Source organism: Aptenodytes forsteri, unplaced genomic scaffold, assembly GCF_000699145.1.
Source record: "Aptenodytes forsteri isolate BGI_AS27 unplaced genomic scaffold, ASM69914v1 Scaffold11, whole genome shotgun sequence".
In the NCBI taxonomy this organism is placed as follows: domain Eukaryota; kingdom Metazoa; phylum Chordata; class Aves; order Sphenisciformes; family Spheniscidae; genus Aptenodytes; species Aptenodytes forsteri.
In genome coordinates this window covers 2,490,619-2,505,085 of record NW_008794155.1, presented here as the reverse complement: position 1 = coordinate 2,505,085, position 14,467 = coordinate 2,490,619, and the positions used below count along the sequence as shown (strand labels likewise).

The following is a 14,467-nucleotide window of genomic DNA, read 5'->3' as shown; positions in this document are numbered from 1 at the left end:
ACCTTTTCTTTTACATATGCCCCTACACAACAGATATGTTGAGTCTCAGTTTTTCTGCTCCTTGCTTTCACTAGAAAATCAATTAAACATGCAACACGCGTTACAACAGGGCCAACATAAGCATCGTGCAGATGCACACCCCCGTTAGAGAGTGCTGTAGTGCTCCGCATCTGGGAAAAGCGGCTGCCACAGTCAAGTTCATACTTCAAGAGTCGATCTTCGCTTATGCTCAAAACTCAGTCTTAACTCGGTGACTGCCTGTCAAATGCTGAAATAAAATGTCAGCATCACTTGGCGATGGCAAGTTGGCATAAGCTGTCATTCTTATCATCTTGCCTTCCATTGATCACTAAGATTTGGAGTGATTTTGTTCTACCTCAGAAGCGATGCAATTGCTAATTAAGCCTGACCACTCTGATTGCTATTGCTGTAATGGCTCTCTTCCCGTGTAAAATAGTTGAGCAGCAATCCAGTCTGATGTTTTGAGGGGATTTTTGATTTTTAACTCTATCTTTCTATGATGTATTATAAACAGCTAGTTTATATTTACTGTTAAGGTGGTAAAACGTAAAATTTCTGAATATGTAACTGCAGCAACTGAAAAAGATTTCATATCCTTGTACACCTACCGTGTCTATCACTTATGCTAAAATTCTTAATTACAGGAGAATCCTTTGCCTCTAAGGGTTGCAGTGGCTGCTTAACCTCGGTCTCGTTCAAATCACCTTTGCCATTGCCTTTTTCAATGCTTAAAGCTTTTGTAATGTCAGCAGCAGGCACAGCTGTGAAAAGAAAGCACAGAGACAAGGAAACAAGGTGTTAGAGCTTAGCTGTGATTGATGATAAAAAGCAACGGTAACAGCAAATCAGATAACCTGACATAAGTTTATTCTGGAAGCCAACCATCAAGCAAACAAAGGCAAATCAGGTGAGTCAGCTGCTGACATGCAGCAAAGCTTCAGCACAAATACAGAAAAAATGACTATGCCCAAACTCACTGAACTTTGTTTATCTGGGAGACGTACTTAATATGCACAGTGATCTTTTATTGAGCTAAGGGCAGTAAAAAGGCCTCAGGTCCCCATTCATTAGACTGCATTGATACTTGGATGAAGATATTACACTGCACGCTGGGACCTGTGCTCTGTTTGATTCCTGCCTCTCCTTGAAAGCTTCTTTCTGAAACTATATGTTGTGCATGTTTGTTGGCTTTGGTTAGTTCAGCTGCAAACTTTGGATGTGTCAAAATACCTGTACAAAGGATGTAAAGAGGAAAATTGAGGTGGAGACTCTAAAAAAAAAAAAAAATTGATTTCTGCATAATTTTAAGACAATTTCTTGGATGAATTAGGGATTGTAAAGTCTACGTGGATGTATATTGCGAGCGAAACAACCTTGCCCTGGGTTCCTTGGCTATTCTGTACTCTTAATAAAGCTGAGACTATGACTCTTTGTATATATTAAATAACGCAATGAGCTATAGCCCACTCTAGCAGCTATAAAGTTACTTCAGTTTTCTCCTCCTTCCTCCCAGGAGCCTTTATACTTTCTTCAGAAAGGGAAGTCTTAGTAGGTATGTTAAGTCTGTATATCAGAACCACAAAGAATGATTTCTGTCCTATTTTGGGTGGACAAGGGAGCCCTCAGGTTTATTCCTTCTAATAAATGTGCATTTCAGAAATAGAGAAACCTTCCTGTAATTAAAAAAATGCAAAGGAAGAAATTACTTTTCTCATATATTTCAGAAAAAGGGCATTATTTTATATATCCTTCCTTCATTGGTCAAATAAGCTACAAAAATATGCATTGGTGAAACAGATGCAAAATCACTTTGAAATAACCAATGTGGCCAAATAATACAACAAAACCCCCATTCTGTACAGACTTTTGGCAATACGATTGAAGGGATATTTGGTAAACCTGGCAAAGGCAGTTCTGCTGGTGCCAGGATCCTGCGGTTACAACTGATTCTTTCTACATCGGATTTTTTTTTTTTCTTTCCTTTTTGGTAGTCAATATGAGGAAAAGTTAATATCTTCATGGTTAATAACTGTATCTTTTGCTTCTCGGATTTCTTTGGAAACACCAACAAATGAACAAACGAACGTGAAACACTTCAAGTATTGATTTTTCTCCTTCTGGCCAACCAAATGTTATTTTTAGAGAAGATTTGTGTGTCTATAACTGAAACAAGCAGCATGTGAGCAGGTTGCATCCCGTGCACTGGGAAGGTCTCGGCAGAATACAAAGTCACTGTGGCCTCCCTACTAAAGAGTTTGTTGCCCCAAAAGCAAATACTGAGCCAGTGTAAAATTGCTCCTAGCCATTTTCTTCACTAGTTGGGACCTGTGTCATGACTTTACACCAAGCATGAGCTCAGCAGCTGTGGACTGCGTCCTCTAATGAAAGCGCACCTCGGAATCAGAGGTGAAAGGATGTGAAGGATGTGCGCGTGGACCTTCTTCCTCTTGCCCTACACCCTGCTTACACAGCATCCGCCCAAAACGAAAGTAACCCTGGGGGCACTCCCCAAGTACTTGTTAGTGGATGGTGTATTTAGGAGTGAAATAGCGGAGAACGTGGGGAATGCCCTTGGCAAATTATCTAGCTGGCATCTGGAAAATACTTTTTTTTGTATGCTATGGTGTTTGTTCTAATCAAAATGAAACTAAACTGCAGTGAAAAATAGCAGAGACCGATTTGCAATTATCCATATTAATACAACATGACAATAGTCTGCTTTATATACTTAAAGGTCCATACTTGAAGCGAGTGGCAAAGTACTCAATTAAGGATAATAATAGTAGAATCAAACACATTTTTTCCCCCCTCTATTAAAATAAATCATGCAAAACACTTACATTTGCAAGTTTTACCATTTCCCTCCATCCCACTGGGGCAAATGCCACATGTGTATGATCCAAAGGTATTTATACAAGACACTCCAGGAAAACAAAGACTCTCTTCACATTCATTCCTGTCTTCCTGACAAGTAAGCCCTGTGGCAAAACAAAGGGGAGGTTAATAATCAGGAAAGATTCCCTGTTTATTCCTCATCTCAAATGTTGAAGCAGACTAAAGCTTACTTCTCAGCTGTAGACTCATTACAGGGTACGTCACTCATGTTAGAGCCAAATTCCCCACTGTCTTACTTAAACCTGCTTTTATCACACTGTTTATTACTGTCATTACTGGCACCAGAAGTGCTGAACTTGAGACTACTGCTCGTAGAAAACTATGCATGGTAAATTATTTCCCCTGCATCTCACATCTTTGCTTCTGCTTTTGTTGTCTTGTTTATGTGAGATCTTTGTCATATACTGAAGAAGTCAATGAATGTCACCATTTTGGCTTTAGGATATGAAGAACCGTGTACTGACCTATTGTGCTTTTCATTTCTATGTGAACCTCACATAACTAATAGCTTATTGTGAACCGGCCTGACAGAGTCTGGCTGAAGGTAAACCTTACAAAATGATCAGATTTTTTTAAAAAACAATTTTTTCTATTTAAAATTAAAATTTGAGGAAACATTCTGAAAATGTCTCTGAGCCACAGTGCTGGTGTACAGAAGATAAGCTGCTATAGGATTTGAACCCAAAACCAATGCGTCTTGGGTATTGCTGATTTTGGAAATAGGGTTTTAAAAATCCCTTGAAGCAACTGATATTCAAATTCACAACTCTGGATGATTTAACAGATACCTATAGGGGAAAGTGACCCAAAAGTTAAAATTACTATCTGAAAACGAAATGATACAGAGTAATCACATATAATGTTGTTAAAAACTCCCTCAGGCTTCAGGTATGTGTGCTGCTGTCTCTGTGCACTTGAAAAAACTTGCCTGGCTATTGCTGGTTACCAGAATACGTAGCCCTGATAGCAGGTTGTAAACTAGCCCATATCACTTCTGTTAAGGCACGCCCTTTGTCCATTGTAGGAATACCCAAGGAGATCGGGACACCTTCTCGAGAGTCCAGGTGCCTGCTTCAAGACATACCACAAGGTACAGAAAGGCTTGTTCCATGACAGATATCCAGCTTTATCATGAAAGAAGATTTAAGGATAAAGGAATATTTTTTTTCTTCAGAAAAGAAATTTGTCACAGTGGAATGAATTACAGGATGATAAAAAAAGAACATTATTATTCATCTCCTACAACATAATCTCTCATTGCTTCAGCATTTCAGATAGCTTCCACCACTCCTTTCAAGTTAAAATAGCATCTCCATGTAAAAAAACTCAAATTGAAGCCTCTCTTGATTGAGTTGCCTAAAAAAGAAACTCAAATTGAAGCCTCTCTTGATTGAGCTGCCTAAAAACATTAGTGACAACACCTTCTCATGCCTGCTTTGTCTTGTGGGGAAAAAACCCCAACAACAATAGCACAAAAGCCACGTCCCTTTTCTGGTGCCATCTCAAGCTAAGCTGTTCTGGTTTTGCGTGCTTCTTGCTTCTTTCATGTAAGTTGGACATCACGTAGTATTGCAGGGCTTAACTTACTTTTTTTCCTCCCTTGTTACATTTTGGATTACTATTTCTATTGTATAATTTAATTAGCACATTCGTAGCATCAGGCTGCTTTTTTCTGATACTGCTTTCTGATGACGCGTTGGGAAATTATTAGACATCACATTCTGGAAAATATTGAATGAGTTACCCTCTGATTAGATTAGTAATTATTTTCTTTCTCTGATTATCATACAAAGACTAAACATGATACCATAGATAATGAAAGTAGGAATGAAGTTCCCAGTTTCAAGAACAACAGCCACTTCTCCCCCAGTCCCCTCTTCTCCCTCCTACCCGCTCAATTTTTGCTGCAAAGGGCTGACTTTAAAATCTCAAAGACGAGAGAATTACAAAAAGCAAAGGAACACCATAAGTAACAAGCTAAATTTTAAAATTCAGTCACTTGACTGATTTTTGTAACATAAAGGTGGAACTACACAAGCACTTCTTTTCACTCAGAGGGATTTGATTTTAAACAGTATCTGATCAATTTGGGCATAATGATAATCCAGGTCAGTCCAAGGACAAATGTTTGCAAAGTCTGAAACTTGGCTGAAGGCTGCTGAAGAAGCAGCAGAAATGGACAGAAAACTGTCTGCAACAAGAAGCGTCAATTATTCTGTTTGCACGACCTCCAGTGCACTGCAACGCAAGGGAGTCTCAATTCTCTCGGCACTGCTACAGGACAAATAAAAATAATAGGAAAAGAAGATCTTCAGGCTGCAAGGTTGAAACATCTGTTTCTGTGCCAGCTCTATTTCTCCATCCCTGCATGGGAAATTGGCTGAGAAGATAAAGTCCGTTCGTGCCTGGAGAGGAGCTGACCACCTGCAGATGCAGAGAAAGACTGCTTGACCGTGTTCACATTAAGTTGACTCTAAAGGAACAGGCAATCTCATTTAGGGACTCTATGGTTATTACAAACCATGAACAAACCTTGGGGTTTTCTTCAGTTTCCTGAAAAGTAAAATGAAATTATAGTTCCATCTTTCCCCCCGCCCCCCCAATTTTATATTAATCAATGGTACATGGGGAAAGAAAGAAGGGTTTTGTGACTGAGATACAGTTTTCAAGGATGAGTTCTGTTCTCAGGCGGGTGATGTTCTTGCTTTCAGTGGCCAAAAGAAGAAACAGGAATTCTTGCTATCTTGTTAACAATGTCAAAGAAAAATGAATGAGATTTGAATACCCGATGAGATAAATGCGTATAAGTCTCTGCAGAAATTTAAAGTAGTAATAATTCTGGAGTCATCCTCCCAGATTTTCCAATGGCTTCTCTCCCCACCTTGTTCCCATTCCTACATTATACCCTTGCGTTGCCCGAGATACACCGATGCACTTGAATTGCTACCGCTTAGCAGCACACTGTGTTCCCTGAGCCGCTGCTTCTCTTGTAACGGTGTTTGGGAAGCTCTCAAAAGAGTTAACTTTTTGTTTCTACTCCCTGTTCACTATCATTTGTAAAGGTTTGACGGTGAAGTGGTGCTGTCACTTGAGCAGTATAGCATTGCCTTCTCATTAGATTATTGATGGTTTTCTGGGGAATTGAGACATAAACACAGCAACATGGATGAGCTTTTATTGTTGTCACAGAACCTGCCCTGAAGTAAAATCATCTACTTCCCAGCTGGCTTTCAGCTCCACTTTCTTATAGTTTTTCACCTGCTATTAAAACTTTGAGATATATTCCTGTTTCACCCAATCATATCTTTTTTTTCTGTTGTCGCTTGTGTTTTAACATTTTTGGCGAGGGAAGTACAGCAAAAATAATGGCCATTTATTTATCCTGGCAAGAATTAAGGGTTCAGGAAAACCCAGTGTTTCTCTGGCCATCAAGGTGGCCTGTGCCCTTGTCTCTAGAGTCAGCTGTATGTTGCTTTCAAGCGTGTTATTTTGAAGTGTTGGATATTTCATTCTTTACTGTTTGTGTAAGAATGAGAACCACATTTCAGAATATGCTCCATGTGAATTTATAAACAATGCATTGTAATTATGGCAGACTATTTTATGTGGAATAATAGAGCTTGATTTCACTCCGTCTATGTGCAATACCGCATAAAGTGAGAAGGGCAGCAGTGTGAAACTGGTGATGATCAAACAACAGGAGCAGATCCACTGAAGTTATTAGCTCACGGAATTATATTGCTTTTTATTCATTTAATCCACCTCCTTACAGGCAATGAAGAATTGTTCTCATTGTATATTTCCAAGTGTTTAACCAAATACAGCCAAAAAGGTTCCCAAATTTCCCTGTGCTCATATGAATGTTATTTCCAGGGGGATTCAAGACATTCTGCATACGTTCGTTTGGTTTGGGGATTTTATATTTTGATCAAACTTTCATTTTCTAACTTTATTCTCCATGCTTAGGCTCGTACGTTCTTGCATCAGTAGAGTCTTTGGTGGCACAAACACTTTGGAGAGCAGCAGGCTTTGCCTATTTTATAGCATGACCTAGAGTCAATACTGTCTAGGAGTCATACATCTTTTAGGCCATTTTTCTGAACTTCCACTTCTGAATTTTTTTTTTTTAGTTTTCATTTCTGCTGGAATTTTATAGTTAATGAAATCTGGACTTGCAGTCCCACATGACCAAAGCAAAGAAGGTTTCATGAACTGCTGAAAGGCAGAAAGGGTACCTTGCTGCCTGTATGAGCCCATTGAGTAAAATCTGTTCATTGCTTTTGTTTATAATTGAGTTTCTTCTTTATATACACACTATAAGCAGTAATAATTATGTGCATTTGATGTCACTTCTACTGGATTTTTGAAGCCTATAGCACTGCACAGAAGCCAATATTATGGGTCTCATGAATTCATTCATGCTTTCATATGGGAACAGAGTAAGGTTTTTGACGGGTTCAAAGACTGAAATCTGAGCTCAGCTTAAGAAGTTTTTTTCTTACTCTGCTTTTGAAATGGTTCTGATCCAAAAGATGTTCTAAGACAGTTTCAGTTAGCACCTTTCACTTGTGGGAGACTAATTTGACAAGAATGGATAGCAACACAATGTCTTTAATTTTCAATAACTGTTATTTTAACTGGCCCTTTGTCTGCAAAGCTAAGCAAGAGCCAGGCTTAGAAATCCTATTCAACTCCTGTATGTTCAGATGTATGCCTTGTACCTCCTGAAGAGCTGAACTGCAAATTAAAAGACCACAACTTCGGTGAAACTCCAGGAGGTGGTGTGTTTAGGTCAATGTGAAACTCTGTTATGTTGGAAGCGAGTGTTGTTACTCATAGCTGGAGTGTAGGTCCCAGCTTGGAGGAGGCAGTAGGCACTCTGTGAGACCAAACAGCGACTCAGCTCAGCCAAACTCCAGAAGCTTAATGCAGCAGAGAGTCTAATGGCTGGCTCTGCCAGTTCCAGTCGGCAGAGCACAGGGGGGTCATTGTCTGCATGCTGTCACAAGTGCTTTTTCACATGTGTGAATCATTCACAGATGTCCTGAATGCAGTGAAGCTGACTATAACTTGCATGATAGATACCAACATGGTCTCTCCTCATCTACATTATCTATTAGATGCTTCTCTTTCTCCTCACATTTCAGGTTTTCCTGTTTGCACTGTATGTCTTGCATCCACCTCTTTGGCCTCACTGCATTTCGTTCTCCAACTCCTCCTCTTCATACTTTTCATTCTGCTTTTCTAAAAGAACCTCTTTTGGTGCAGTGATCATCCCTCTTCCCTGTATCTCTCAAAATCATATTAGTTTAAAAGGCTAGATTTGTTCCATCAGCATGCCTGCCAACCAAATGCGTTTGTGGTTTTCTAATGCTTAAATTTAATGAAGCTTCAAGTGGGACTAAAGGACAATTTATTTCTGCATGTTTTCTATATCTACTTCTCCTTCCTAGACCTAGAAAAGTAATTCATTCCCAGTTCTTTCATTGGCTTAATTTAGTAAAATCCTGTGGAGTGCAAAAGGGTCCTGGATCTTTGCCTTTTCTGTCTTCCACTAAGTCTTCTCCTAGCTCATCTTACGGATGGACAAATCCGTGGGAAATAAGCAGGTGGAAACTGAGATCAGGGAGGTTCACAGCCTTCTTGAGTGATCATTTCAGGACCATAGGTCATTTTTCCTTCCTTGACCATGGATAATTAGGTACTGGTTTTGCACGTTTTCTATCTGTCTAAAGCTAAGTCATAGGAGCAGAACAGGAGGCTTATGTAGTCCATTTGACAGATGCTTGTGGTCATGTTGCACTCAAAAAATCCTGTAGCACAATATATCTCTAGTTAAATGAGAGACAGAAACAGTGAGGTGTTACCTCCCAGCCCAGGGGGACATTTACAAAAGTAGCTATCCACACTGTCCACGCATGTCCCGCTGCCGCAGGGGTTTGATTTGCACTCATTAATATCTTCCTGGCAAAATTCTCCATCAAATCCATTTGGACATAAGCACAGGTATTCACCAAGGCCTGGAGGGAATTTAATATTGGTAACACATGTTCCACCACTGAGGCAGCTGCAGGGCCTCACTCCAACCTGAGGAAGGCAAAAGGGAGTTGTGGTAAGATTCCTCTAAATAATCACAGCTGAGAAGTATATTGTTACCCTTTAGGAAGGGACAGATTTGCAGTGCAAACACGTTATCTAGTATTATGAAAACTTATTTCTAACCAATTTCCTTTGTCTAGATAGACGGTCTCATACTCAGCATACTTATTTATTTGACTGAAAGCTTGACTTTAAAGGGATTTTTTTTTTTTTGACCATTTAGGGGCACATTCTAACTTCTTATAAGAAAAAAAATCCTATTTGCTATAACAGCAGTTTTTACATAGTATCTGAGGGCAGAATTTGTTCCTTATTCTTCAAAGAAGAAATGAAAAATCTTTTCTCTTTGCCTGCCTGCCCTCCTTACTGTTTCACATTACAAATGGCTCCCAGGCAGGAACATGTTTGTGGAATTCCTTAGCTGGTCTCTCTCCTCAGGGAAGAGAGGTCCGTAGTTTTATTTTACGTATGTACAAGAACAGCTTTTCAACAGATTCAAACCTCTGTATTATCTCACCTAGTTAAACGTAGGTCTAGTTTGAAATGTTTCCATTTAAAACCCTATTTAGATTCCAGTTTCGCCTGTGCTGTGTGGGTTCAGCAGATTGGTATTTTTGAGGATAGTGGTTTGAATGATTAAAAATTGGAATCTTTAGGGAAAAAAATCTTTTCTTCACAAAGCTGTTCTTGTGTCAAGAATCTGTGTCCCACTTTATTAGCTCATCCTATCACAGGATTAATGTTAGGCTATACAGTAAAGACAAAGCAATGCACAAGCTCTGCCAAGAAACTTAAAGTGTGGAATAATGACATAAGAGCAAGACACCTTCTAAAAAGAAAATTGAGAATGAGTTATAATCTCCCTTTTATAGCTAAAACTTGGTCTTTTATGTTATATGCTTTTTTCTGCAATCCAAATGCAGAATGTGAATTTTAAAGCAGATTAATGAACCATTAAAAGGCTCTGCGAGAGTGTTCTTTCAAACAGCAATCAATAGCACTCTCTCTTGTTCCTTGTATATATAGTTTCTCTGTTCTTGGAGATATTTATTCCATTAATTGATCATTATTGCTGTGCTGGATAATATACACTTATGAGGAAATAGCTGAAGTCTTAGTTTTCAAGACAGTAACAAATTATTTGCTATAATGACAATTGCACCAAAGCACTGACATAATAAACAGGTTTGTTTTGTTTTTCCTTTACAGCGTTAATTTCCTTACCTCAATAGAGTATCTGCTCTGTGCATTGCATTCATCCGACACAGTGAATTCAAAGGTCTGCATTTCTTCTGAATCAACTTTCCAGATAAGAAGGCCAGCAGGAGAGAGCCTGGCATCCTGTGGCCCAGCCTCTAAGATGAATAGCACAGCTGACCCTTCCGGATCCACTGCTATTAACTGGTAAACAAAATTCTCACCGATAAATGTCAGCAGCTGGCTGGAGGGGGCCTGGAACACAGGAGGCAGGTTGTCTAAACAGCAAAAATGAAACCATGATTACATAAATTCCAGTTTTTCCCATGTAAAGATTCACAGCATGGGTCTTGGTAGGGGTTGTCTCAAAGAAAAAGGTACAGAACGTACCCTGAGGCTGATGGAGGAAGCGATTTCGATGTTAGAGGCAGCAAATGGCTTTACCAAAAAGTATACCTTTTTCCTTCTATTTTTTTCATGCCCCATACTGAACTTTTCTCCCGTACTGAACTTTGATTACTTTTGATGTATTATCTGATACATGGGAGGAGATCAGACATGACTTCTATAACCTCCTACTAGTCCCCCAATTCTTAGTAAAACTTTAAATAATTGTATTTCTGATACTTACATATATATATATATTTATTCTGTCTACCACCTTAGAATCATAGAATCATAGAATCATTGAGGTTGGAAAAGACCTCTAAGATCATCGAGTCCAACCGTCAACCCAACACCACCATGCCCACTAAAACATGTCCCTAAGTGCCTCATCTACTCGTCTTTTAAATACCTCCAGGGATGGGGACTCCACCACTTCCCTGGGCAGCCTCTTCCAATGTTTAACCACTCTTCCAGTAAAGAAATTTTTCCTCACATCCAATCTAAACCTCCCCTGGCACAACTTGAGGCCGTTTCCTCTCGTCCTATCGCTTGTTACTTGGGAGAAGAGACCGACCCCCCCCTCGCTACAACCTCCTTTCAGGGAGTTGTAGAGAGTGATGAGGTCTCCCCTCAGCCTCCTTTTCTCCAGGCTAAACAACCCCAGTTCCCTCAGCCGCTCCTCATAACACTTGTTCTCCAGACCCCTCACCAGCCTCGTTGCCCTTCTCTGGACATGCTCCAGCACCTCAACGTCCTTCTTGTAGTGAGGGGCCCAAAACTGAACACAGTATTCGAGGTGCGGCCTCACCAGTGCCGAGTACAGGGGCACGATCACTTCCCTACTCCTGCTGGCCACACTGTTTCTGATACAGGCCAGGATGCCATTGGCCTTCTTGGCCGCCTGGGCACACTGCTGGCTCATGGTCAGCCGGCTGTCGACCAGCACCCCCAGGTCCTTTTCCAACAGGCAGCTTTCCAGCCACTCTTCCCCCAGCCTGTAGCGCTGCATGGGGTTGTTGTGGCCGAAGTGCAGGACCCGGCACTTGGCCTTGTTGAACCTCATCCAGTTGGCCTGGGCCCATCGATCCAGCCTGTCCAGGTCCCTCTGCAGAGCCTTCCTACCCTCGAGCAGATCAACACTCCCGCCCAGCTTGGTGTCGTCTGCAAACTTACTGAGGGGGCACTCAATCCCCTCATCCAGATCATCAATAAAGATATTGAACAATATCTATCTATCTATCTATTGAACCTTATCTATCTATCCATTTAAATATAAGTAAACTAAATCTCAAAATGATGAATGACAAATTAATTGAGTGGGCAACTCAGGGGGAAAAATAAATTGTGTAACTCTTCCATTGAGTAGACCCTCCTGCCTTTATACGAGTCGTAATTAAGCCTGAGCAGTTTGACTGAATTCAGTTGGACATTTCATCAGAAATAGAGGTCTTCTCGGTGCAAGCAGAGGTACATCAGTGATGCTGAGATTCTCTATCCCCAGTGACAGTAGTGCATATCATGTCACCTTTGGCATTGTTATTTCTAGTGGTGTTGTTTACCTTCAGTATTTCCTTAATGAAGATAAAAGCCTAATTGTACAAGGCTATTTTACAGTAGAAGACAAAAGCTACATGAAGATACTTACAATAAAAATAGGTAAGGAGGACAAGGTAGAGAAAAGTATTACATTTTATAATTAGAAACCAAGGAAAAATAAGATTGGATGAGTACCCTGAGGTGACAGCAGCTCTGTGCAGGGCTGGGAATTTCGTCTCCATGTCCTAAGCCTCCTCAGTCTCAAGCCATCTTTCCTCTTTAACCAACAGTAAAAATTGACATGTATTGCTATTTAAAGGAATCTTCTCACAATATAATTTGACCATAGTTATGTTTAACTTAAAGAACATTTCTAATACCGAGGATTAATTTCAAGTCACACTCTAAACCTATGAACTATGTATGTGTTCTCATAAGGACTGCATGTGTCCTTGCATTATGCTTGTGGGAAGTCATCATTAGGGTTTTTTTGTGGTGCATATCCTTTTATCAAGCTTTGCTTTCCACAGCAGGTCTCACGCAATTATTTAAGTCTGTCTCGCCACTCATTGCTGCTGTGCTATCAGAGCTTTCCAAACTGCTTGTCCAGCAGATTGTCCTGGCATAACTGTTGAAAGCTTCCATCTATTAATTTACCTTTTATTTCCCAAACACTTAAACCATGGAGCCCATAAAAGTGGTGCCCAAAGTAATCAATGAAATATTGATGCTGGGTATGCATTTACAGATAAACACAAAGGTGTTAACTGGATGGAGGGTAAGGAGGAGTTGTAGGCACAAACTAACATAAAATCAGATGTTCTGAAAGTAGTCTGTGAATAAAAGTGTTTCTAATTCCACAGAGATCTCCTTGCCATCGAGTGAATATATATATAAACTCCCAATTATTGCAGAATTTTTAAAAAGTTTTTTGCAATTTTGAAAACAAGTCTGACAAACCCTTTCTTTTCAATATTTTTAAATTTTGAACTTATTGAAAAGTGAACCATGATCTATTTCAGATTTCCCAAATCACTTCCAGCTTTATAAATTCCAAAACAAATGCAGTTTTTCCCTTTTAAGCCGTTTTCTGAGTTTTAAAATTGAACTGTCTCGGTATTAGTAATGAGTCTGTCTATATAACAATCAGGATCAGCCCATCCCTAGAGATGCTACTGCTGTGGCCAATACAATGGCAGGACAGAAAGGAGACAAGGTTTGTGAGTCACAGAATATCTCTCATTAGACTAAATTATTTTCTTGGGGAAAAAAACACATGCTTTCAGGTGTACAAGCTCTTCTTCAGGCCTGGCTTACCTGTAGGCATTTTAACTACTCATGCAAGTAACATCCAATGGGATTTTTAGTTGGCTAACACTTGGGATGGATCTGCCTACACCTTTTCCTGACAGGGAGTTTTAAATTTCAAAAGCTGGATTTTTTAGAACATAAACTAGAGGTGTATGTTTTTAAACAGAGAAAATTCAGAGTGGATAGCCTGGAACAGGAATTAAAAGGACTCATGAACAACTCTCTCCCTTCCTATTGTGTTCTTGCTTCCAAAATTGATTTCAGACAACTTATGACTTCTTGCGTTGCCAGAAACGGTTGGGTCCTTTCTGGTCCTTCTCAAAGGCATTTCTATCACCTCTGAGAAGAGCGTGTCTGCTCACTTCTCTCCTTGGCAGGGTCTCCACTGGAGCTATGGACTCCAGCCATTGTGTTACAGCTCTTGCTGTTTCTGTTGCCATACCTTGCACTCTCTAGCAGCATCTGTCCCTGAGCATCCCCAGCTGTTCCCCAAGGACAAGAGCAATCTTCCTCTCCTTCCAGAAGGGTCTTGCTGACCTAGTCACCCTAAAGGAATATAAAACTGCAAACAAACAAAGCAAACTGGTTCTGTCACTCACTTACCTCTCTGTAATTTGCTTGTGTTTACAGAACCTAAAATTGCAAGAAATTCTTTCTAGAACCAACACGTGAATCTACATAAAAGCAGTAGTATAATCCTTACATTGACCAGATGCAAATGTGCTCATGTAAGTGGGGAGATGTGTTGTGAGGATAATGCTGCTAGAAACATGGATTATCTGTAAAGCATGTGGTAACTAAGGGTTGTTGTTTACACTGGGGATGTAGCCATGAAAAAGCTATGATTAAGTCCTTAGCATTCAGGAGGTGCTTCAAAAGGCAGACTTCTCCACGACCCCTGCCATGACGGGCTGCAGAATGAGCCTTTAGGTTCTGTGGCAGTGAAGGTAGAATCATAGACTCATAGACTAGTTTGGGTTGGAAGGGACCTTTAAAGGTCGTCTAGTCCAACCCCCCTGCC

General features: G+C 40.2%; 1 protein-coding gene across 1 annotated transcript in view; it reads right to left on the bottom strand.

Annotated features, from left to right (window-relative positions):
• Positions 1 to 14,467, bottom strand: part of LOC103899489 (von Willebrand factor D and EGF domain-containing protein) — a 189,286-nt gene that overhangs the window by 57,052 nt on the left and 117,767 nt on the right. The window contains exons 16-19 of the mRNA XM_019472158.1: positions 10,240 to 10,490; positions 8,784 to 9,003; positions 2,862 to 2,999; positions 630 to 782 (exon numbers count right to left, since the gene is read on the bottom strand). Of these exons, the coding sequence (XP_019327703.1) occupies positions 630 to 782; positions 2,862 to 2,999; positions 8,784 to 9,003; positions 10,240 to 10,490 (762 nt within the window). The remainder of the gene's footprint in view (positions 1 to 629; positions 783 to 2,861; positions 3,000 to 8,783; positions 9,004 to 10,239; positions 10,491 to 14,467) is intronic.